Source organism: Hyaena hyaena, unplaced genomic scaffold, assembly GCF_003009895.1.
Source record: "Hyaena hyaena isolate Hyena2069 unplaced genomic scaffold, ASM300989v1 scaffold_175, whole genome shotgun sequence".
In the NCBI taxonomy this organism is placed as follows: Eukaryota; Metazoa; Chordata; class Mammalia; order Carnivora; family Hyaenidae; genus Hyaena; species Hyaena hyaena.
The window spans coordinates 173,422-198,541 of record NW_024080808.1 but is presented as its reverse complement, the minus strand read 5'-3'; the positions used below and the strand labels follow the sequence as shown (position 1 = coordinate 198,541).

The window sequence follows — 25,120 nt, the reverse complement described above, 5'->3', positions numbered from 1 at the left end:
AGCCCGACGCGGGGCTCGAACCCATGAACCGCAAGATCATGACCTAAGCGAAAGTCGGACGCTCAACTGACTAATCCACCCAGGTGCCCCTAATCAGTGAAGTTCTTTAAGCCCAAGAAATTTTACTGTGAGAGAGGGAAAAAAAAAACTCTCTAGAAAGTTGTGTCAGATGATACAGATTTCCATTTATAAAATAAATCAGTCCTGGGGATGTAATGTACAACATGGTAACCATAGTTAGTAATACTGTGTTGTATATTTGAAAGTTGCTAGAAAGTATATCTAAAGAGTTCTTATCATGAGAAAAAAAATTAATAACTAGTGGTGATGATATTAACTAGACTTATTGTTGTGATCATTTTGCAGTACATAAAAATACCAAACCATTTTGTATACCTGAAACTTTTATAATGATCTATGTCAATTATATCTCCAAAATAAATATGTAGACTGAGAACATAATTGAAATTCTATAGAAAATGTGGTTTTATTCTTCCTGAGGTGCTTCTCCTTTTAGGAATTCAATATAGTACATGAGGTTTGTATTATCATTCAAGCTATTTGATGACATTAGGATGGCCTCATTTGAATTTTCCTTTTAGGTGAATTTGAAGTAAATTTAAAAAGTTAATGGAAACATTTGGTCACATTAAGATTAATCAAAGTTGTTACTAAAATAAGCATGTTTAAGATTAGAAACCTTAGTATAGTTTTATGTGAATATGGTTTTTGGACTATAATTTAAAAATTAGAGGGGCGCCTGGGTGGCTCCGTCGGTTAGGCGTCCAACTTATGGCTCAGGTCATGATCTCACGGTTCATGGGTTCGAGCCCTCCATCGGGCTCTGTGCTGACAGCTAGCTCAGAGCCTGGAGCCTGTTTCAGATTCTAGGTCTCCCTCTCTCTTTGACCCTCCCCTGCTCACGTTGTCTCTCTCTCAGAAATAAATAAAACATTAAAAAAATTATTTAAAAAATTAGCAAGTTATCCACTTTGTGGTAATTCATTGAGCTGTACCCTTTAAGATTGTATACTTTCTTCCTAAGCATATTAAATACATCAGTATAACACCTTGCAGATGTAAGTGAACTCTTAAGGGCAACCATCAAGACATAAAAGTTTTAAATTTTGTCAGTTTCTTAGAGGAAGGGGTATAAATGTGTCATTCCTGCAAACAATTTAAAGTTGGTTGGCTCTTGGCGTACCTGGGTGGCTCAGTTAGTTGAGTGTCTGGCTTTGGCTCAGGTCATGATCTCTGGGTTCGTGAGTTTGAGCCCTGTGCTGCTGTCATTGCAGAGCCTACCTCGAATCCTCTGTCCTCCACCCCACCCCACCCCGCTTACACTTGCTTTCTCTCAAAAATAAATAAAACAGAAAAAGTTGGTTGGCTCTCTTTTACTTTGATAATTAATATTTGTTCTAGGAGGAATTCATGATAGTTGCAACATAAAATGAAACCACCCTTTTAAGATTTGACTTGGAAAGATAATAAAACTTTGAGTTCTGATTTTTTACTTTCCCTTATACCAAGCTTCCATTTTGTTGTAAGCATGTCTTCCTTATCTTTTCTCTTACAAAGGAGACTTCTTATTTTTCCTCTACTAGATTACCTTTTTTAGGCTTTTTCTAAATCGTAAAAGAGAGCTAGTACCTGCAAATAATAGAGAATTAACTGTTTTGTTTTAAAACTACTCTTTCAATAAATAAATTAGTAGGTAGGTAGGTAGGTAGATAGAACTATTCTTTCTTATAATGAAGTTAGAATGTAGGATTTATTTTAGATTTAACTTAACTCTTAGACCAGAAGGTGCTTTTGGAATAAGAGTAAACAGAACAGCAAAGTCTTTATGAAAGGAATTGGTGTAAAGGTAGATGTAGGTAAGATGCAGAAGACAATTTCTTTTCATTTTTTTTCTTTTAAATGTTTGTTTATTTTTGAGAGAGAGATGGTGTGAGCAGGGGAGAGGCATAGAGAGAGGGAGACACAGAATTGGAAGCAGGCTCCAAGCTCAGAGCTGTCAACGCAGGGGCTGAACCCACGTACAATGAGATCATGACCTGAGCTGAAGTTGGATGTTCAGCGTCCCTGACAAATTCTTTTTAACCTTTGATCTTAGGAGCACCTGATCTTGATTTCAGCTCAGATCATGATCCCAGGTCATGATGTAGAGTGCCACGTGAGGCTCTTTGCTGAGCATAGAGCTGCTTGAGATTTCCTCTTTCACTTTCTCTCACCCTCTCCCTCTGCCCGTTCATGCATGTTCTCTCTGTCTGTCTCTCTGTCTCTCTCTCAAGAAACAAAACAACAAAGCACATACTTAATTCAGAGCACACACTTTGATCTTAAGCACATACTTCAAAATTCGTGATTGTTTTACTGACATCATTTTGCAGATGCTAAAAAATGTCTGTATTGTAATGTTATAGCACTTACTTTTTTTTATTAAAAAGTTTTCATAATTTTTTTCTGGTTTATTCTAGGAAATGATGTCAGAGAAAGAAAGAAGCAATGTGGTTATAGCAAGGATGAAAGATCGGATTGGAACATTAGAAAAGGAACATAATGTATTTCAAAACAAAATGCATGTCAGTTATCAAGAGACTCAGCAGATGCAGATGAAGGTATATTTTTACTTTTTGAAAACAAAATGAAATTTTGCATTCATTTAATTGGTAAACTCTAAATACCTAATATGTGCAGGGCAGCATGCTGGGCCATGGTACACTCACTAACTAGTTAAACTGTCTCCCTGTATGTAAGTAAGCACCTTTTCTAGGTGGGGATGAGGAAGAGGCTAGAAGCTGACATGTAAATATAATGTACATATATAATATATACTATATACAATATAGTAGTCCCTCCCCTTTATCACTGATTCACTTTCTGTGGTTTCAGTTACCTGTGGTCAACTGCAGTCTGGAAGCAGATGATTCTCCTTCTGACATATTGTCAGAAGGTCAGTAGTAGCCCAGTACTATGTTGTAATGCCTATGTTGTTTATCTCCCATCTCATCATGTAGGCATTTTATCATTTCACATCATCACAAGAAGGGTAAATTCAGTGTAATAGGATATTTTGAGAGGGAGAGACCACCTTCATGTAACTTTTATTATAGTATATTATTAAAGTTATATTTTTAGTTATTAATCTCTTAACTATGCCTAATTTATAAATTAGTGATATGTATGTATAGGGAAAAACATAGTATACCTAGGGTTTAGTATTCTGCAGTTTCAGGCATCGACTGGGTGTCTTGGAAGGTATTCCCTGTGGATAAGGGGGGATTACTGGAGAGGTAACCAGTGGGTGCTTTAGAACCATTGGGATGGAAGGTGGGGAAGAGAAAGGTTATAGAGCAGACCCAGTAGAAATGATATGCAAACTATATTGAACGCTTTGAAACAATTAGATATTATCAGGGAGTGAAGAAATGGGCACTGGGTTATTTTACCTGATGTGATTCCTTAGTCCCGTCCCTAGGGGTGATGGTTCCGTGGTCTATTTTGGAGCCCAGGATGGTGCTTTTTAGTGAGTTCACTCCAAGTGTTTCTGATAGAGATTGCCCAGTGACCATAGTTTTTGAGAAATGCATTAAGAGTTGTGGTGTTTGGAAATCAGTGCTAGAATGAGAAGATCTAGAGATAAAAATAGAGCCTCTGTCCTAAAGAGCCTTGTATACTGAAAGACTGAGGAGCCATTAAAGGAGTTTAAGCAATTCAGCAGTGTGGTTATATTAGGATTTTTTTTAAGTCTGTTTGCTTATTTTAAGAGAGGGTGAGAGCACATGAATGGGGGAGTGGGGGAGGCCAGAGAGAGAGAGAGCCTGACTTGGACCTGAAACTCACAGATCATGATCTGAGCTGAAATCAAGAGTTGGACGCTTAAACAACTGAGCCACACAGGCACCTCAAGTATTTTTAATTATTACTCTGGCAGCAGTGTGGAGAGTGGAACAAGGAATAATTGGAAGGCTTTTGCAGGAATCCAAGTCAGAGAACAAGGGCCTGAAATCAGATGTTGATAGTGAGAGGTTGAGTTTGAGTGATACAGAAGAATTAGTAGATGGGCCTTAGTGATAGAATAGAGAGAGCAAGAGAGAAGTGATCATGGAGGAGGACTCCTGAGGTTGTGGCCTAAGTGACTTGTCATCTCTTGTTATTACTTTCCCCATTACACAGGGTTCAGTTCTTACAGTGTTTTCCACATATTCATCATTTTCATGATTCCAATTAGTCTGGACCCATTTTTTTTTTTTTTTTTTTACCATTGATAAAGAGGCTATTGAAGAACATGGTTTGGGTCTGCTTGTCTGGTGAGCTTATAATATTTCCCCTAATTGAACTCTCTGAACCAATGGTTTTTTAAATTATTTCCATTGCTGGTTCCATTGCTTCAAATTTGGAAGCTCTTAAATTTAACATATGCCTGAAATCAAACTCTTGCTTTTGATCAAGTTGTTTTTATTTTCCAATATTTGAGGCATTATTATCCTTTTGCTTGAATCCTTTGACTTCTCTCTTGCCCAGTTTAGTTTGTTCTGAAATCTTTTTTTTTTTTTTTCTTTTTGATATTTTTTATTTATTTCTAGGAGAGAGAGAGAGAGAGACAGCGTGAGCAGGGGAGGGTCAGAGAGAGAGGGAAACACAGACTCCGAAGTAGGCTCCAGGCTCTGAGCTGGCAGTCAGCACAGAGCCCGACGCGGGGCTCGAACCCACGAACCACGAGATCATGACCTAAGTGAAAGTCGGACGCTTAACCGACTAAGCCACCCAGGCGCCCCTAGTTTGTTCTGAAATCTTAAAGATAATTTATTTCTAGGTACTCTTGCATTCAGTTCTTAGATATTACCCTAGTTTATTATTTCATACTAACATCATTATAGCACCTTTTTAATAGAGCTCTCATTTCCATTTTAACATGTAATGTCAGAGTTTTGTCTACTTTAATCACATTGCTAGTCTGCTGAAAATTTAAAATTATTCTTTACTGTTATCAAAGTCCCAGTGTTCCCCATGGAAATATGCTAATAGCAAAGAAGTAATGAATGACTGTGTTGTCAGGTTCTGACCCTGTCCACTGCTCTGTGCTTTCATTTGGCCCAATCCTCTATCTTTCCACCCCCTAGCCATTTGAGATATTCTTTCCTATTAATAAGTAGGTTACTGAAGAACTGATTTTCTAGTCTCAAGTAGTCTTTTCTATTTTGTAATTCCTACTTCCTAGTCATTGAAAATTAGTTAAGTACTTGTAGCAACATCTTTTATTGAAGATGGAGGGTGATTTCTCATTTTCCTCCTTTTTTTTTTTTTGGTTTAACTTAATTGTGTTTAGAGGCCAAGATACAGGTTCCAGATGATAAGTTCTCTGAAAAATAGAAACATATACTTTAATTTCTTTTAACTGAATAGGTTTAGTTAAAATTATTAAGATTATTTCACATTCTAAAATAACACATTCCCTTATGGCAGTATATATGACTCAGTGTTCTGTATCTTTTGGTTCTGTAATTGTGGAATAAGAGGCCTGAATATTTTGGTAGATTTTTGTGTGATAAATTTGTCATCTATTTGGTTATAGCTCAATTTTAACTTAATATAAATATATTGAATGTATTTTCAGTTTTTAAAGTTTTGATTACTAAAATTTTTCATTAAGAAATACTGCTAACATAAAATTAATACAGGTTTAAGATAGGGTTAATTCTATATGAGTCCATTCTGTAGGAAAGAAACTTCAGTGTCTTTTATTTTAAAACAATATGTGTATGTGTATTTACATTTCCAGTATAATAGCCGCGAGCATCTACTTGCATTCTTGGATGTTGTGGCAGCTTGTATTTACTTTGCATTCATCAGTATCAAGATAAAATTCATCCTTTACACTTATTTTTATTTGTTTGAGAAGGATGGTTCAGACTTCATTCTGTTGATGCTTTTTACATTCTCATCATAGTAAAGTTTTTTTGTTTTTTTTTTTTTAAATGTTTTATTTATTTCTAGGAGAGAGAGAGAGAGACAGCGTGAACAGGGGAGGGTCAGAGAGAGAGGGAGTCACAGACTGAAACAGGCTCCAGGCTCTGAGCTGGCAGTCAGCACAGAGCCCGACGCGGGGCTCGAACCCACGAACCGCGAGATCATGACCTAAGCGAAAGTCGGACGCTTAACCGACTAAGCCACCCAGGCGCCCCTAAAGTTTCTTTTAAAAAGTTAGCTTTGGCAGTCATTGTTTCTAAATCTTACGCGTGTAAAATAATCTTAGTTCCAGCAGGTTCGTGAGCAGATGGAGGCAGAGATAGCTCACTTGAAGCAGGAAAATGGCATACTGAGAGATGCTGTCAGCAACACTACAAATCAGCTAGAAAGCAAGTATGTTTCCAAAACTTTCTTTGTAACTGAATGGTAGAATATTTTCTTGAACCATCAAAATGGTGTTTGATAGTAATCACTTAGACTTCTGTGTTTTACATTTGTTTTTAAAATGAATTAATTTTCACAGTGTTCTTGCTTATGTGAAGAACCTCTTCAGCTAAACTCTGTGATAAATACTAGAACTAGCAGTGGAATGCTGTCTGCAAATTTGAGACTGCATTTATAAGTTTTAAAACATCTGTCCCCTTTAACAGTAGTTCTCAAACTATTATTCTGAAGGGCATCTGGCACGTTCATTAAAAAACATATTCTTGTGTCTGACCCTGAAAAGATTATGATTCAGTGACTCTGAGGTGGAGCCCAGGAATCTGATATTAAGACACATTCCTTGTGATAGTGATGAAATTGGCTCTGGGCCATACTTTGAGAACCTGTACCTTGGGGAATACCTTGTAGCATGTCTATAAGAATAAGCACTCTGCCTGATTTTAATAGATTTTCAGAACACCAGTTTGAAGATAACAATGTTGACTTATGTTCATGAGTGAGTGGTCCTCCATTTTTCTTGATTATTTTTTTGTGGTTTTGGAATCTGTATTAATTGTTACTGGAGTGATTCAGACATGATACTCAACCAAACTTCATCATTAGTAGTTGCTTACAACATTTCTGTTTCAGTTGGCTGTAAGTGGAATTACTAACTCAGAAGAACTAATATAAAAAAATGTTTGTTCTTTTTATGTCTTTGTAATAATAGAAGGTTCCTAATCCAGTTACTGTTTTCAGGCAGTCTGCTGAATTAAATAAACTACGCCAGGATTATGCTAGGTTGGTGAATGAGCTAACTGAGAAAACGGGAAAGCTACAGCAAGAGGAAGTCCAAAAGAAGAATGCTGAGCAAGCAGTTACTCAGTTGAAGGTGATGTATTTCCACCTTTACTTAACACTTCATAAATAATGTAGATGTTAAACTTAGGAACCTAAATATGTGTGCAGGTTTGAGAAATGTAGATTGAGGCTTAAAGTCTAAGTGCTCTGCCAAATAGAAGCTTGTGCAGTAATGAAAGAATTGAATATAGGCTTGAGTTTGAGGTTGCAAACTGAAGATATGAAAAATGAAATTTGCTGATTGACAGATACAAGTCAAATTTCTTATATATGGAAATTAGGTTTGCAAGGGTGAGACAGACATCATGTTAAAATTACCTTCAATATCACTTATCCGTAACTTAGACTTTTCAATAAATTCAGTGGAAACTTTTTCTTCTAGCATTGGAATAGATGATTTTCCTTTGCTTTAGCACAGGACCAAGAAATGCTCCAGTAGCTTTCATTTGAGCCATACTGTAAAAAAAATCAGTTTCTTTAGATACTAGAATGGTACTTAGTACCATGAGAAGCTCATTCTGAGATGTGATATATGGGGTTGCTCAGGTTACAGAGGAATAGATTTGTTCTTTTTGTACCTTACAGCATTTGTACATTGAACAGAATGATAAGTAGAATTTTCCTTTCTTCCTTTTACTGGGGAGAGGGCTTGTTGAATATATAGTTCAAATTGTGTAAGTCAAATGTATTAGATTCTTAGGTTTGGTAGAATCATACATGATAGCATTTCCAGAGTAGTAGACCTTAAGAGGGCTTTGAGAATAAGTGAATGTGGAAAATAGTGCAATTTTTGTTTTTTTGAAGTTTTCAAAAAAACAGAAGTCCCTGTGGGGGATTGATAAAATTGCCTTTTATTTAAAATTTGTCTTGCTGGTATGTTTACTGCTGGAACTTATGAATATGGAATATGGAATATGGATATGGATAAGCAGATAAATGATGCTAAAGATTATAGTCATCATTGAACTGTTGTGCTATACCTCTAAATAGGAATTTTAGGTACCTACTGATATTTAGCAGTAAAGATACCATCCTGTCTTTTCCTAGGCTATCGGCAGAAGAAACTAAAAATAGAAAACAGATCTATACACAGTAGTAGTTATAGTTATCTACCTGCATTCAGTTTCTGTAAATCCTGCGTATCGGAGGGTAGAGTGGCTCTGGCTGGTAATATCTTTGTAGAAGTCTAGGCATATCTGGCTATTTTAGTGGTGTAGGAGACTATTTGTTGGAATAAGCGGTTTTATGACAGGAGTAAAGATAGAGGATGCTTTTTTTTATTTGAAGTTTCATGATTGTGCTGACTTACACTTTTTTCAGGTTCAACTACAAGAAGCTGAGAGAAGGTGGGAAGAAGTCCAGAGTTATATCAGGAAGCGAGCAGCAGAGCATGAGGCAGCACAGCAAGGTAAGGGGAAAAGATATGCATGTAAACTTAGTATACAGTGCTGGGTAAAATTTTCTCCCCTCTATATATGAAGAAAGAATAATTTAACCTTTTTGTTTAGGCCAATAGCTTTTATACTTTCAGAGTACCTTTATTTCTTCAACAGTTCTTCAGAGTTTCTAAAATAAACTGTACTAGCTTTATCTTGGAGCATTAAGTTGCAAATGAAATTATAATTTATAAGTAATAGGAACCTAGCTATGTGTTTCTGTAGTTATACCCTTTGGTTCCTTGATTACGTCTTCATTTTTCCTTTGTAAGGGAGGATTCACTTCCAGTATTGTGAAGACAAAAACAGCAAGAGCATTACCATTCCAAGTAATTGAGTTGAAACAGTCTACTTAAATGTTGACTTTTAATATTTATTTATTTGTTTTTTTTTAAGTTTATTTATTCTGAAGGGGAGAGAGAGAGAAAGCAGGGTAGGGGCAGAGAGAGAGGAAGAGAATTCCAAGTGGCCTCTGATGGCAGCGCAGAGCCTAATGTGGGGCTCTATCTCACGAAATGTGAGATCATGTCCTGAGCCAAAATCAAGAGTCAGACGCTTAACTGACTGTGCCACCTATATGCTCCTCATTACTTACTCTTAATCTGATGAATCCACCTGGGAGGTAATGGAGCTTGTATTGTATGTATTATTTGTCTCTTATTCCTTTTCTCCCACAAAAGAGGCAGTAAGGTAGTAAAATATAGTGCTAAGCAATAAGATAGATCATATGGTGTTTTGGGTTTTTAGACCTTTGGTTTCCTCTGATTCCCCACCCCTGGTACCCTTCCATCCCCTATATTTCCCTTTTGTTCAAAATTTAAAAATACCCAAGGTATTTAAAGGCCTTTTTCTTTGTATATAAAGTTTGTTTATGTTAAGGTACATTAGCTTACTTTTAAAATTTATATTTCATCATTGAATCACACATGAATTTTGTTAAGAATTGTAGCTATAAACTATAGATCTCTCTATAAACTATGTAACTATAAACAGTAAAGCTTCACCGTGACTAGAAGCAGTCACTTTTGCTTTTAGTATTTTTCATCATATTTCTAAATAAGCATATTATTTATACTAACACTGTTACCTCTTAATAGGCATCTGTTGACTTTCTTTTACAGGAAATGAGGACTTAACCCTCCCACACCATTCTTCCCACCCTTCCCTCATTCTACTGATATGGCTATGCATTCTTTTTGATTATATCAGCATTCATTGTTTGCATCATTAGGACAGTATAACTCAATCCTGAGCCAAGTTAAATATTAAAACTGCAATTTTTCTCATGAACAGTGTTATTTAAGTTCTCACAACTTATTATTGCTTTATGTTTTTAACTTGTTTGATCCTCATTTTCTTATAGAAAATTTTACCTGTGGTTAAACTCCTCTTACCCTCCTCTCTCTCCCACCTTCACAACATATGAGGTACTGGAGAATCTTTTCAGTTTTTTGTGGGGTATCCCTCTGAAGTCTTCCATCTTCCTGTTCCTGTACTTGTTTTCTAGGTTGACTCTATGACTTCCAGAGACTGCCTATTTGGATACTATGGATACTATGTCACTGCCATCTTCCCTGCTTTCCTCTCTCATTTAATAGCATATCTTTTAGTAGGATAAGAGTATGTCTTTAAGTACATTTGTTGAGGCTTTGCATATCTGGAAATTTTTTTATTCTTTCTGCCTTCATGCTTGATTGGTAGTTTGACTGGATGTAGAGTTCTAGGTTATAAATAATTTCCCCCCACAGAAATTTGAAGGCATTAATTCAGTGTTTTACTGTTGCTGGCAAAGAAATATTGTGCTCTTTTAAGTTCTAACCCTGGATATGACCATTACATGTTTAATTATCAGGCGTTCTTTTTTGAGTTGTGTTTCATTCTGTTATTAGTGTCTGGTTAGGGCATTAACATATTTTCTTAAAATGTGATATGTGCAAGCATACATGCACGCGCGCACAAACACACAGTCTCTTTTTCTCTATATGCCTCCCTTCCTTGATGGTAGTGGTGGTGGACTTGTTTATTATGGGGCCAGAGGCAGCTCTCATGATACCTGGTACCTCCATTTACCGAGCCTTTCCAGATTTCTGGAACACTTTCCCCTTCCAAGTTAGTGATCATCTCTCCATTTTATCTTAATTTCTGTGATTTGGAGTTACAGTCATTCTGATTGCATCAAAGACAGTTTGTGCTTGTTGCTCATTTTCTTTGTTATTTTGGAGTCATTGCTAAGAAGAGAAGCAGGCAGAAAAGTTTTACTTTATTCTACACCAGGGTATTTGTTAGCCCTTAGCATTTTTTTCTGTTTTCCAGGTAGGAGAGTACAGGGAATTTATAAGAAATACACTAGATAACTTCCAAAGTGTCTTTGGGGGAAATGAATGCTTTCAAGAAATGATACAACAGTTTTAAACATTCATGTACCATTCATTTAACACATTTATTGAGTATGTACTATGCATAAGCCTTGGTTAGACACAGCTCTGGGTATGGAGAAAAGGCAATCTCTGATTTCAAGAAGCTCACTTCTGGGTGAGGAGAAGAGTTAGTACGGCGTGGCAGGTTCTGTGATAAGGTAAACCGAGGCTGCTCAGGAGAGCCATGTGCAGAGGGGAAGAAGAGGAAAGATGTGTGTTTTTTAGAGGAGATATTGGGTATGCTAAAGATGGATAATAGTAACCACGCAAAGGAAGAGACCTTTGTGAAATGCAGTGTTCTCTTACAGATTTACAGAGTAAATTTGTGGCCAAAGACAATGAGGTACAGAGTCTGCATAGTAAGCTTACAGATACTTTGGTATCAAAACAACAGTTGGAGCAAAGACTAATGCAGTTAATGGAATCGGAGCAAAAAAGGGTGACCAAAGAAGAGTCTTTACAGATGCAAGTTCAGGTATCTAATTTTCCCTTGCTTTTATTTATTTTATTTTGTTTTGTTTTTTAAATTTTTTAAATGTTTATTTTTGAGAGAGAACACCAGCACAGGGGAGACAGAAAGGGAGACAGAAGATCTGAAACAGGCTCTGTGCTGAGAGCAGCAAGCCTGATATGGGGCTCAAACTCAGAAACTGTGAGATCATGACCTGAGCCAAATCTGGATGCTCAGCTGACTGAGCCACTCAGATGCCCCTGATTTTCCCTCTTTTTAAAAAATAAAGGTGCCCCTAATTTTCCCTCTTTTTAAAAAATAAAGGTGGACAGTGGCTGGATGTGTCTCTGTAGAAGAGAGAAGATAGTCTAGTTTATCCTAATTCTGGAGTGCTGGTGAATAATTATAATTTAATCTTTAAGCAGCTGTCACAATATAGTGTGTTTGAATATGCGCTTAAAGATGACCTCACGGTCTTAAATTCTTTGTGTTAGATTACAAACAGCATAACCCAATTTATAGCTTATAAATCAACTCTCAAAATAGATGCCTTGTCATTGTTTAAATTATGCCTTTAGGAATTTAAGAATGCCTTTTTAAAGATAACCAGAAGTTTATACCTTATTTTGTTCATATAGTTGGTATATTTGTTAACAGCATACTTTTCTCCCTTCTCCTTTTTGGTTGCTATTAATGAAAGGATATTTTGGAGCAGAATGAGGCTTTGAAAGCTCAAATTCAGCAATTCCATTCCCAGATAGCAGCCCAGGTAATTGTGCTTTTATATTGCTTATCATTATGAATAGCTGCTGCTGCTTTTTTTTTTTTTTTTTTAATTTTTTGTTTAGCCATGTAAATAGTCATATGAATGGCTGTTGAGTGCCAAGCACTGGATTAGTAGTGGGAGACTAGTCAGCAGTGACGAACCTGATTGCTAAGCACTCTGATAATTGTGTATAGTGCTATGGGAAAACACCAAGAAAGAAATCTAAATCCAACTAATGGAGAGTTTTTACCACAGGAGGAAAAAATGTTGATAATCTTGACACAAAAGAGAAGAAATGGCCAAATGCTATTAAGAATACTGGTTTATGTATTAAAAATACTTACTGAATATTGACTAGCCATGAGGGAAACTTCGTATACTTGCATATGGTAGCAGTATGTTAATAATAATGTTAATCTCAGGTTATATATACAAAAGATCATTTGAAAACTTACACTTCTGTTTAGCTTTCAAAGTTTTGCAAGTTGTATTGTTAGACCATTTATTCTTTTGCTACATTGCTGTGTAACATAGATAAATTCTGAAGTGTATATCTATATCTATAATACATTAAGAAAAAGAAAATACTTTTAAGTACTTATTTCTAAGTGCTTATATACATACTGTTAATTTCAGTTTCGAATCTTCAACTTTAAAATTCAAAAAATTGTGGAAAAAGTATTAGCTTAGAATAGAAGTCACTTTTCTGTGTTAAAGAGCAGTTTTAATGTTAACTTGTTTTTAAGATTTAGGCAAATTCAAACTCTCAAAACTTTTGAGATTAGACGTTATGTTTTTTTTTCTGGTTGCTTTCTTTGTAGAGACTGTCATCTAAAATGAATTGGGCAAGAATTACTTATGATAGGAGAAGATGTCTGTATATGAAATACACATCTCTATATAAATTATCAACTCAGAGTGGATTGAAATCTTGTTATTAGCTGAGAGGTAGCTCTAGAAAATTTGTTAGGAATTAAATACTTAGAGAATGCTGTAAGTATGTTCTTGAAGGGTGAAGATGAGGATGGGTATTACCAAATGATTCAGTTGTTACCTTAATCATGAACTGTATCATTTCATTATTGGAAGTTGTTACTAAGGTAAAGATGAGAAATAGCCTTTCTGGATGTTTTTCCTATATATTTGTTTCTTATCATTTATACAGTTTCCAGACCTGGCAGTTTTATTTTATTTGAACTCTCCTGTGCTAATTCCCTAATGCTGTTCGTTAGTGATCAAAGTTGCTTTTAGAACAATAGCTACCATTTATTGAACATTCATGATGGGCCAGACACTCCTTTAACAACTTGATGTACATTAATTTCTTTTCATTTTTGAAGCTCTATTTGATGATTGTATAACTTTTAAACTTTCTTTTATAGTATGTTTTTATGTTGACACTGTTTTTCTTTCTTAGACCTCCGCTTCAGTTCTGGCAGAGGAATTACATAAAGTGTAAGCCTGCCTTTCTACATTTCTCTTAGGATTACTTAGTCACCACTAGCTGATGCCTGTTTTATCAACACTTAGGATTTACTTTATATTCTAACTTGTTCAGAAAATACTCTCAAGTAGATTTGGAGCAACTTTGCTCTCCTCTCTCTCGCAGTGAGTTGAGTTCCTACACATTGCGCATTTTGTGTTTTTACGTCCTTATTGTAACAGTTGAGGAACCGTTCTTTTATTTGGGCTTTAACAGTTATGTGAAGAGAGAATTATGATTTGAGATTAATGGAAGTAAATTACTTTTGTGTCTAATAAGTAGTTGTATCTTATTAGATACAATCTTTTTTTTTTTAATCTTTTTTTTATTTATTTCTAGGAGAGAGAGAGACAGCGTGAGCAGGGGAGAGTCATAGAGAGAGGGAGACACAGACTCTGAAATAGGCTCCAGGCTCTGAGCTGGCAGTCAGCACAGAGCCCCACGCGGGGCTCGAACCCACGAACCGCGAGGTCCGAAAAGTCGGACGCTTAACCGACTAAGCCACCCAGGCGCCCCTATTAGATACAGTCTTAAACTGTGTCTTAACTATATGGTGGTATACCCAAAACAAGGTTCTATTTTTAATGTATTGTTTACTTTGCTTAGACCTAAATTGCTTGAGTTCAGAAGACCTGAAATGTGGTTTTGGCATTGGCAGGTTTTAAGCTTAAATTATTCTTTTCACCTCAAGTTTTAAAACGGGTATGTATTTTAGGGAGTTGTAATAATACAGCTAAACTGAAATACAACTAAACTGAAAGGAGCTATAGAAATGGAGGGTACAACTACATGAGAAACTACTTAAATAAGCATGACCACTTTTAAGGCTTTTAATCCCTTGATTTGTGACTTGACTTCTAAATGTTTATTGAATGTATAAATGTATGTATGAATGTGTTAAATGTATTTCCTGTTAAAGGATTGCTGAAAAGGATAAGCAGATAAAACAGACTGAAGATTCTTTAGCAAATGAACATGATCACTTAACAAGTAAAGAGGAGGAACTTAAGGTACAGTAGTTTTTACAAATGGCAACAGTATTTTATAGACATTGAATTGCCTGGGATGGTAATCAGTATGAGTGTCTATCAAGAATGGAAAATAACCTACATTCATTTTAAAAGTGTCTATCTCTTCTATAGAATCCCTTTTAGCCTTGTAAGAAAAGTTGAGAAAGGGCTTTTCTCATGCTATAATTCACAGTAATTTGGGAAATATGCAACATAACAGGAAATGGTTTCTCTTTCTGCTTTAAGAAGTTATAATTTGAGACTTTTGCTTAGGTAGAAGAGATGCTATACAAAATTTAGGGTCAATTATATTAAATATTTTCTAATATTTTTCCTTCTCCTAGGATACACAGAATATGAATTTCTTATTAAAAGCTGAAGTGCAAAAGTTACAGGCACTGGCAAATGAACAGGTAGATAGATCTTCATTGCTGTTAAACATTTACCTCACAATTTCCCTTAGTCTGTACTTACTTGCATTGGTATTGCAAGCCCTAATTTCATCCATGCACATAGTAAATATAATGGTTGTGTTTGGCTGCATGGTGTTATTGTTAAAAGCCTCTTCTATTTAACCATGACTCTTATAACCCACCTACATATTGCTGTCTTCATGTTGAAACTGATGTTTGAATGAATGAATTAATCACTTTAAAGGTCTCCAAGGAATCCATTAAAACATTCTTAATGTGCTGATTTGTTTTATCCTTCTGCCATTTAATCAAAAAACTGTATACCTTTCTTAGGATAAAATTTGATCAGTGAGAAGTCTGGAATATCGGGACAGCAAAAAGTATTACAGAAATGTGTATGATGTTGCTTTAACTTTTATTTACTCCCAAATACGTGAAAGTGTAGCTTTTCAGTATATAAAACTAAGTGAATGAATAGTGTTGAGTGTTGCCTGAGAAATAATGCAATTCTCATCTCCTTTCAAACACAGGCTGCTGCAGTACATGAACTGGAGAAGATGCAGAAAAGGTGATTAAAGTATTGCTGTATATGGAGCCATTCCTACATTTATATTCATTTATAATTGCAGAAATTATTGCTACTCATAATTTATGTAAACTTTACAAAAGTACAAAGTATTTTAATTGATTTTCTTTCTCCTAGTATTCATGTTAAGGATGATCAAATAAGATTGCTTGAAGAACAGCTGCAGTGTGAAATTTCAAACAAAATGGAAGAATTTAAGGTGTGTGATTAAGCTTGTCAACTGAACTTAGAACAACCTTACATAGTTTTCAGTTGAGGTGCATCTAGAAATACTAGGGTTTATTTATTTTAAGAGAGGGCGCTAGTGAGCATGCGCGGGGGAGGGATAAAGGGAGAGGCAGAGAAAGACTCCAAGGCAGGCTCTGCACTGTCGTTGCAGTGCTGAGCCAAAATCCAGAGTCGGACACTTAACCTACTGAGCCACCCAGGTGTCCCTAGAAATACTAGTTGTTGTATGAAATCACTCTGGTGCAGTGTTACCAAAGTTTATTTATTTGGGCTTTTACAACCATTGTATTTTATCATGTACTTACTTATTTGTCTAGATTATCTTATCTGTTCTAATAACAGACTTCTGAAATTTGTTTTGCCTCAGTGTTTGCTCTGCAGTTTTTAGTTGGTAATCTGTGGTGGTTTTAACTGTCTCCACTGTTGGTGCAGTGCTAGTTTCTGGTCATGGCCATACAGATGGAAGGTTGTAAAGCATTCCTTTCACCAGGGTGCATCTCTTCATGTGCATAATATTTGCGTTCTTCTTTTTGCATTTATTTTATAAGAACTCCGTAAATACTCACTTATCAAAGTAGCATTTCCCAGAATCCATTGGCACAAACTGTTGGAATTCTTTGAAATATACATGAAATAATTCTAAGCACAGTATTAATACTGTTTTGGGATGAAGCACATGACTGAATTGGGTGGCTCAGTAGAAGCTGTTTTCAGAGATCATTGTGATGAAATTTGAAGTGAGGTTCAGGAGCAAACGCCTAAGAAAGAATTCTTGAGACTATTTTGCTGCAAAAGGTGATTTTATTTAAGCATGGGGACAGGACCCATGGGCAGAAAGAACTACCCTGGGATTGTGATTATGTACTTTTAAATTGTGGAGGGAGGGGGGATAGAGATGAAGTAAGTTTCTAAGGAATTTTAAAGTAAGGCTTTCAGGATCTTGAGGGGCTAGCTGCTCTTAAGATAAGGTTACTTTTAGTTTTTAGTGAAAGATAAACATTAAGGCACTAAGGCAGCCATGAGTTTGTTGAGGAAGGTCACGCTCTGCATGTTTCAGGCATCTGTCAGCTGTAAGGAGATTTAATTAAGCTATATTTCTCTTGACTTTGTTTCTCTTATCAACTGTACATGTACTTTATATACTAGTACTATTTCGATATTTTGGAAATACGTATTCATTGAAACTGGAAAATGAAACCACGTGAGATTTGCATTCTTAGATTTGTATATAATTTAACCATCACTTTATGAGTACTTGAATAATACGGGTTTGATTTTTTTTTTTTTTTAAATCCATTGAAATGATTGCTTGGTTACCTTTTTCTTAATAAAATAGTACTTTGAGATTCTTTCTTTCAGATTCTAAATGACCAAAACAAAGCATTACAGTTAGAAGTTCAGAAGCTACAGACTCTTGTTTCTGAACAGGTAAGGCTTTTTGTGAATCACAGGGTAGAACTATCTAATATTAACAAGATCTGGTTCTTCTTAAATATTAACCAATTCATTCATTTTGAGGAGTTTTGTTAAGGGATGGGTACATCTTTTCATTGCATTTCTACTCATCTTATGCTTATCATATGTCTAAATTAAGGAAAATATGTTTTCTTCCCTGAGAGAAAGCTAATGCTCACCTCCTATTTATAAGCACTTAAAAAAATGTACCAAGATACATAAAAAGCTTATAAGTCCTTGATACAGTTGGCTCTCAGGATAAAAGTCCTTACACTTTTGGAGCCTCACCTTTTTCTTTAAGGCAACATGACTTCTTAAAAAGAGAATAGGTTTGAAACCTGCTATTAGCACTTGAAAGCAGTTATGTTGATCAAATTTCTTAACCTTTCTGAGACCTTTCATTCCAAGTCTTTGACACTGAAATGTTATTTTACATCATGAGTTTGTTAGATTTAAATGGGGAAGTTTATGTTTAGTGTTTAGCTTAGTGCTTGGTCTTTAGCAGGTATCTAAACCTTAATTCCTCTCCCTTTGGATATTTATTTTTTCGTCTCCTCTCTACTCCCGTGACTGTCGTCATGTCATACTTTTTTCTATATTTTTTAGCAAGCCATCAAAACTGTACAGCGGTCTGAGTAATAAGCATGGCTCCATAAACAAGAGCCCCAGGCAATGTCCGTTCTGTGGCCTTTTCTAAGAGTTGCCGTCAGACTTTTCTTACACACAACTCTTCAAATTCCGGTGTTAAAAATATTTTAGAAACTCTTGTTATTAGATGACACATTAAAATAGAAATGAATGTTGCTCTAATAGTGTTAATAGTATTAGAAATTGCAGTTATTGCAAATGATAGCACTTCGTTTCACAGATGCATGCTTTCTGTTGTATTTTAAAATTCACATTATACAAGTACTGAATTGGTGTAGCTACTAAGCTGTGCCAAATACTGTGGAAGTATTTTGTTAACTTCTGTTTACTTTTCAAGAAGTAATCTACTTTTCTTCTCCCTCTCTTGAATATGATAGTAAGTGCCTTGCATAATCTTTATTACTTTGTATATGCTTTATCCTTGCAAACAAAAGACAGTAGAAGAGATAATGCTAAACTGATGAAATTTTTTTCTAAAATTATTGTCAAGTTGGTTTCATATAACACCCAGTGCTCATCCCAACAAGTGCCCTCCTCCATGCCCATCAGCCCCCTTCCCCACTGCCCCACCCCCATAAGCCCTCAGTTTGTTCTCAGCATTCAAGAGTCTCTCATGGTTTGCCTCCTTCCCTATCCCCAACTTTTTCCTGTTCTCCTCCCCCATGGTCCTCTGTTAAGTTCCCCTAATCCACCTATACGTGAAAACATATGGTATCTGTCCTCTGCCTGACTTATGTCGCTCAGCATAACACCCTCAAAGTTCCATCCATGTTGCTCCAAATGGCCAGATTTCATTCTTTCTCATTGCCATGAAGTATTCCATTGTATAGATAAACCACATCTTCTTGATCCTTTCATCAGTTGATGGACATTTAGGCTCTTTCCATGATTTGGCTATTGTCGAAAGTGCTGCTATGAACATTGGGGTACATATGCAGTGCCCCTATGCATCAGCACTCCTGTATCCCTTGGGTAAATTCCTAGCAGTGCTAGTGCTGGGTCATGGGGGAGTTCTATTGTTAATTTTTTGAGGAACCTCCACCCTGTTTTTCAGAGGAGATGCACCATAAACTGATGATATTTAGTGCAGTGCAGGGACATGACTTCATGCCACTGTAATGCTAAAATAATATTGAAGGCTTATTCTTAAATCTCATTCTCATTTCCCTTTGTTGTGGCATAGTTTGTAAGAGATCTATTTCATCAAACGTAAGACTTTTCCCCCTCATAGTTTCTGCTTACAGTTTAGCTGCAACATTTAAAATTTTAGGAGCAACATAAAGATACTAGGTGTGAGATGCGATATTAATGACTTAGATTAGGTAAAATAAGATTGATAATTTTTGGTTGTATTAATTCTTACCCAGAAAAGCAGAATGTAAATTTTGGGTTGGTTATCAGAGATTCTGGGATACCTATTTCAATATATAAGTTTTAAATACTTTATAAAATTAACATCATAGGGGATAAAACAGATGTCTAGAAACAGATGAATCTGTCCTGAAATTCCAGTATTAAAGGTGTTGGTTATGCTTACTTATATTTAAACGGAAAACCTGAATCTTTAAAAATCTTTTAACTTTAAAATCTTTTAATCTTTTAATTCTATACTAAAAATGTATTCTCTCTCATTAGGTAAGAACAAAATCACTATCCTCAAATTTTTCTTTTTCCTTAAAGATAATACAAAGACTTAAGAATTGCCATTCTAATAGTTTACATAAAATTCCTCATAATATGTGAAAGTTAATATTAAAAAAAAAAACTCCTCTAATTCCTACCTTAACTGAGTTACACTTCCATCTACTGCTAAGGTTTGTATGTACTTTTAGATATTCTGTTAAAATGACAACTTTTAGCATGTGATAGATTTTGTTTCAACAAAGAATAGTTTTATGAAATTTAATCCAAGGAACAAAATTTTATAGCTACATTTGAAAAATTTATTTAACAGAATTTGATAGGTGGGAAAACTTAACTTTGTGGTACTAATTTAAGATTTTCTCTTTGGTAATTCTTAGAATTTTTCTTGTTCTTACAGCTCTGTTATTTAAAAATAGTTTAGAAAGCATGTAATTATGATAGGCATGTTTTGGTTGTAAGTGTAACTTAACTCTCTCATCTTGGCAGAATATAGAGCCATCTCTTTGGCTTTTTCTCTGTCCATTTTTATTGCAGTTGCTAGTGAAAGGAGAGATAAAAATTAGTATAATCTGAGTTTCTTTCATTTCTGCCTTTCTTTAACCCCTTCCTACCCAGCAGTCAGAATTCCAAGTGACAGTTGAGAGATGAACAGTCTAGTATGTAAAAAAAAAAAAAAAAAAAAAAAAAAAAAAAAATTTCAGTCCTTTTGCTCTTTGGATTTTTATCCGGGAGGAAAAGATTGAGCTTATTGAAATAGGAACCAATAATGGTGCCTAGATGTTGTTTCTTCAGGTGTAGGAAGCAGAAAGACAACAAATATCAGGTAAGGTAACCTGTTTATACACTAAAGAAGGGAAGCCTCCGTTTAGATACCGGCCTTTGGATAGAGATAAAATAAATTAGTTACTAAGATCTCATTTATTCAGAATAAAATAAAACTTCTGGGGATGCAGGGTTCTGAGGTGCCCTTTTTTCTTTTGTTCGTTCTTTTTTAGCTCTTTTTAACAAAGGAGTAACATTTTCATTCTTATTCTAGTAGATTTTAAAGATCCAATGATCAGGATTAGAAAAAACCATAGGAGTAGGAAATTTTTTCTCTTTGCTCTGTTGCCTGGTTGTATATTATTGCAAATAATTTATTACTGCATAAAATGTAGTTTTGGAGATCATCTAGAGAGAACAAAATTGGATTGGATTAGGCCAATTATGCATAAAATAAGGTTTGATAGATGCTAAGCTGGTCAGTTTTCTAGAATTGAGTATTTGATGAGCTCTTGACCAAGAGTACTTGTTACACTGTAACCTTGTTAAAGGAAATTGGTTTCATTATATATATTTATGAATGGAGTCTATGCTGGATACTATCCTACATGCTGAGGCCATAGACATGAATGAGACTTGGTTCCTTCCCTCAAGAATGTGGCTTATTGTGGAGATAGATGTGTAACATGGAAAAGTATGATGAATAAAATTGTTGAACTGTGGTCTAAGTTTAGAGGAGGGGATAATGAATTCTATATGGAGGAGACTGAGGGTGAAGAGGCACCACAGAGAAGGGACAGCTAAACCTGATATTGAACAGATGGCCTTGAGTTTGCCCAACAGCTAAGGGGAAGTTCAGGCTGAGGGGGTACAGTGTGAAAAATCATGGCAGTGTATGACCAGACTGGTGTATTGAGAATGTATTGGCATGTTGTAGAAGTGCAAAGTATGAGGTGTAAGGAGTAGAGAAAGATTAGATAGGGCCTAGTCATGCAGGACTTTGTATGCTGTGTAAGGACCATGAATGTGATCTAGCATGTTGGTAAACCCTTGAAGGGTATTACAAGGATGAAAATAACATCTTAGATCACTCTGGTAACAATGAAGTGTTTGAATTTGTGTGGGGGAGAAGTATGTAGGACTAAAGATACAATTCAATAAATGATTAAGGTGCAGATAATAGTGTTAAGTTTTTTTTTTCAGTTGAGATATAATTGACATATAACAAATTAGTGTCAGAGGTGTACAACATAATGACTTACATGTGTATAGAAAGTGAAATGATCACAACAATAAGTAGTTAATTGTTAACATCCATCACCATGCATAGTTAGTTTTTGTTAAATCTTTATGTGAGATGGCATTCATCAAAAATAAAGATGGACAAAAACCTCATCTTGATGAAGGATTTATAAACTTACTATATGATTTATTTTCATAGTTTATAAACCTGACTTAATATACTTTTGACAGCTCCTATTTTCTAATGATGGGAAAATTTTCCCCATTGGGAAGTTCTGCCTCTACCCCTCACAAAATAATCCTTATAGACTACAGGCAGAGAAAAGGATTGTATGGTATTTTGATATCCAGATGAGCGAAGCTGAGAGCCTAACCTCAGGCTTTCAAGAAAAGGGGGTTAATTTTAGAAATATATAAGAAGTGGAGTCTTAGGCCTTGGATTTAGCAATGGAAAAATTTATAGTATTTGTTAAAAATGGCTATAATAAAATTGGGGGAAAAGTAAGAAACTAGCAAAATTAGGAGAGTGCCAGTAGAAATTGTGATGGGTAGAAAAAATATTCAAGGAAAATGACCCCCAAGCCTGTTTAGGTAGGCTGCTTAGCTGCCTGAAGGCTTGGGAATGCCAAGGGGGAAGGAAGCCCCTCTTCTGGGCATAAATTATAGCAGTGGGGACTTGTGTGTTTCTTAGAGATGCTAGAAGGATAGTGGTTAAAAGTGGAAGTCAATAATCATGTTTTAATGGTTTACAAAAATATATTCATGTGTTGCTTCTACAATTTACAGTCAGTTTTAAAACATTCTATATATTGTGTAAGTACAATCACATAATATCTGGATGTTAAAAATTCATTGATTTGTACAAAGGGTTTTTACACTCGCACATATAAATGTTGTATCATAGTTTTTAAAAAGTCAAAAAAGTCAATTAGAAGAAAGAACAAAGCCTCTTTCCTGGCCTTCAAGGCTTTAGAGCTTTGAGTTTTTATATTTGAAGAATTGAATTGATACAGAAGAAGCAAATTCTCTTCTTATTCTTAAGATTTCCTTTTAAAGTAATTAAAAAATTAGGAGATACTAATTCCTTTTGCTAGCCCATATCATTCCTTATCTTTTTCTGTGTCTTTTTTGTAATGCTTTTCTGATTTAATTAGTTCTCTATTAGCAGTCTTCAAATGTGGATTGCCTTCCTAAATTTTGGATCTAATTAAAATTAAGTAATTTTCATAGAATTCTATTTCTAAACTACATCAAACTTGGTAAAATTAAACTTTTTTCTTTTTTTGGGTGATTTTTATCTTAGCCTAATAAAGATGTTGTGGAACAAATGGAAAAATGGTAAGAATTTAAACTTTTCTTTTTATATTTTAATGACTCATTTCTACCAAATTTGAGGTAACAGAATTACTATATTAATGTAGATTAAAATCCTCTTTGTACTTCATAATGGAAGAATGTGATACGCTATTGATTAGTTTCATTTGGGCCTACATTAGGTTTGTGGTGGTATGTGTGGCAGTGATTTTTTTTTTTTTTTTTTTTTGGTGGAGGCTAGCATGTAAGCATGTCTTACTTCAACACGTTTTACTTATTGTTAAAGAAGCAGTACCCTTAGACCATGATCACAGATCCTCACAAAACTTTCTAGAATTAAGTTTATAAGGAATGATGGACACAGGAGTTGATTGATATAAAATATTTAGCATTGATAGCATTTACATTGAAAAATAGTTAATTCATGTTTTAAATTTATAATTTAGCATTCAAGAAAAAGATGAGAAGTTGAAGACGGTGGAAGAATTACTTGAAACTGGACTTATTCAGGTGGCCACAAAAGAGGAAGAACTGAATGTAAAGCATTTTATAGATTTGTTTTCCTTGTGTGGGGTAGTCAGTGAACATGAAGGAGATTTACTATAATTTTAGATTCTCCCCCATAGCTTTCAAAACTTCATATTAGTTATCCACATCTTATGAATATATTTTTTTTCATGAAATGTAACATTTTATTAGGAATACAAAAATGCGTAGTTGATTGTAGCATTCACTGTCCTAATGGAATAGATACTGTTTTTATGTTTTATATATGCTTCCCTACCACCACCCATGCCCAAATTGTAACCAAATGATAACTGGCAGACTTCATAAGTTCATGAAATAGTATTGGAGGCCAGGGAAAGGAGAGTCTACAGTTCTATTTTGTGATTATCATTAGCCTTAACTAACAACAAAGATGTATTGGAGTTAAGGGAGAGAAACGACAAGTGGTATACAACATGCTCTTGAAGTTGTGGAAACATAAGCAGAAATACTTGTGGGGGTAAATGAATTAAAGATCCATTTGGCTATCTCTAGAAGAATTATAGACATGAGTGACAAGGAGATTTGTGAACCTTCCAGAGAGGGAAGGAAGCAGCTAAAGAAAAATGAGAAGCTAGGGTATTTTGAAGATAGCTGATTTTTTAGAAAGTTAAAGTATGTTGTGCTTATATGTCTTTGAAAAAGGCAATAAGAACAGAAAATTCATCTCTGGCGAAAGAAGTTCAAGACTTAAAGGCTAAACAGAATGATCAGGTAATGTATTCAGTAGGGCCTGCAACTGTTCTCTTTTAAACAATGGAAAACTTCTTAGGTTCAAATAGAGCAAATCTGTTGTTAATCCTCCCTTCACCAAGGTGGAATTTGTCAAAGTTTTCATCTGAATGATTAGTGACTTAATTCAGTACTAGAAGCTGCATTTTATTGAATGCTGACTTGTATGCCAGGCACTGGGTAGAGTATTCTAGATAGGATACCATTGCTGCTTACTACAGCAGTAAAAGGTTTTGAGTGTACAAGTATAACACAAGACTCTAAAAAGCAGTAGAAGAAGCTCTCTGATATTGGGCAATTTCCTAGTTGGTTTACCTTTTCATCTGGTTAGAATTATTAGATGAATAATTGTAGCATGTTGATTTTTCTTTTGGTCTACACTTAACTGTAAATAGCCTTGAAGCTACTTACTTTCAGAGTGCTTTTCATTTTTGTTATTATGACATTTAAAAAAATCTAGAAAGAATTAATTCTTGGGTTTACTTTTCTCATTTGGATTTGGTATAGTGGAAAGTATAAGGATAATATACTTTTCTATTTCTGAATTCATTTATATCTTGAGCAGAGTACTAAGTAGATACCCTCCTATTTCCAGGTTTCTTTTGCATCTCTAGTTGAAGAACTTAAGAAAGTGTAAGTGATGGCCTTTTTAAACTGGTCTTTTCTCTTTTGGTCCATTTTCTTAGTGCTCATAAATCTTGTTTTATTTTGCAATTGAGACAGTTGATGT

At 35.1% G+C, this 25,120-nt stretch overlaps 1 protein-coding gene across 1 annotated transcript in view; it reads left to right on the top strand.

Moving 5' to 3' along the window:
* Positions 1–25,120, top strand: part of KTN1 (kinectin 1) — a 108,819-nt gene that overhangs the window by 48,023 nt on the left and 35,676 nt on the right. The window contains exons 7-22 of the mRNA XM_039240505.1: positions 2,481–2,621; positions 6,260–6,366; positions 7,156–7,288; positions 8,578–8,665; positions 11,419–11,585; positions 12,262–12,330; positions 13,745–13,782; positions 14,730–14,820; positions 15,165–15,233; positions 15,764–15,801; positions 15,937–16,018; positions 17,407–17,475; positions 23,102–23,136; positions 23,559–23,649; positions 24,304–24,372; positions 24,986–25,023. Of these exons, the coding sequence (XP_039096436.1) occupies positions 2,481–2,621; positions 6,260–6,366; positions 7,156–7,288; positions 8,578–8,665; positions 11,419–11,585; positions 12,262–12,330; positions 13,745–13,782; positions 14,730–14,820; positions 15,165–15,233; positions 15,764–15,801; positions 15,937–16,018; positions 17,407–17,475; positions 23,102–23,136; positions 23,559–23,649; positions 24,304–24,372; positions 24,986–25,023 (1,325 nt within the window). The remainder of the gene's footprint in view (positions 1–2,480; positions 2,622–6,259; positions 6,367–7,155; positions 7,289–8,577; positions 8,666–11,418; positions 11,586–12,261; positions 12,331–13,744; positions 13,783–14,729; positions 14,821–15,164; positions 15,234–15,763; positions 15,802–15,936; positions 16,019–17,406; positions 17,476–23,101; positions 23,137–23,558; positions 23,650–24,303; positions 24,373–24,985; positions 25,024–25,120) is intronic.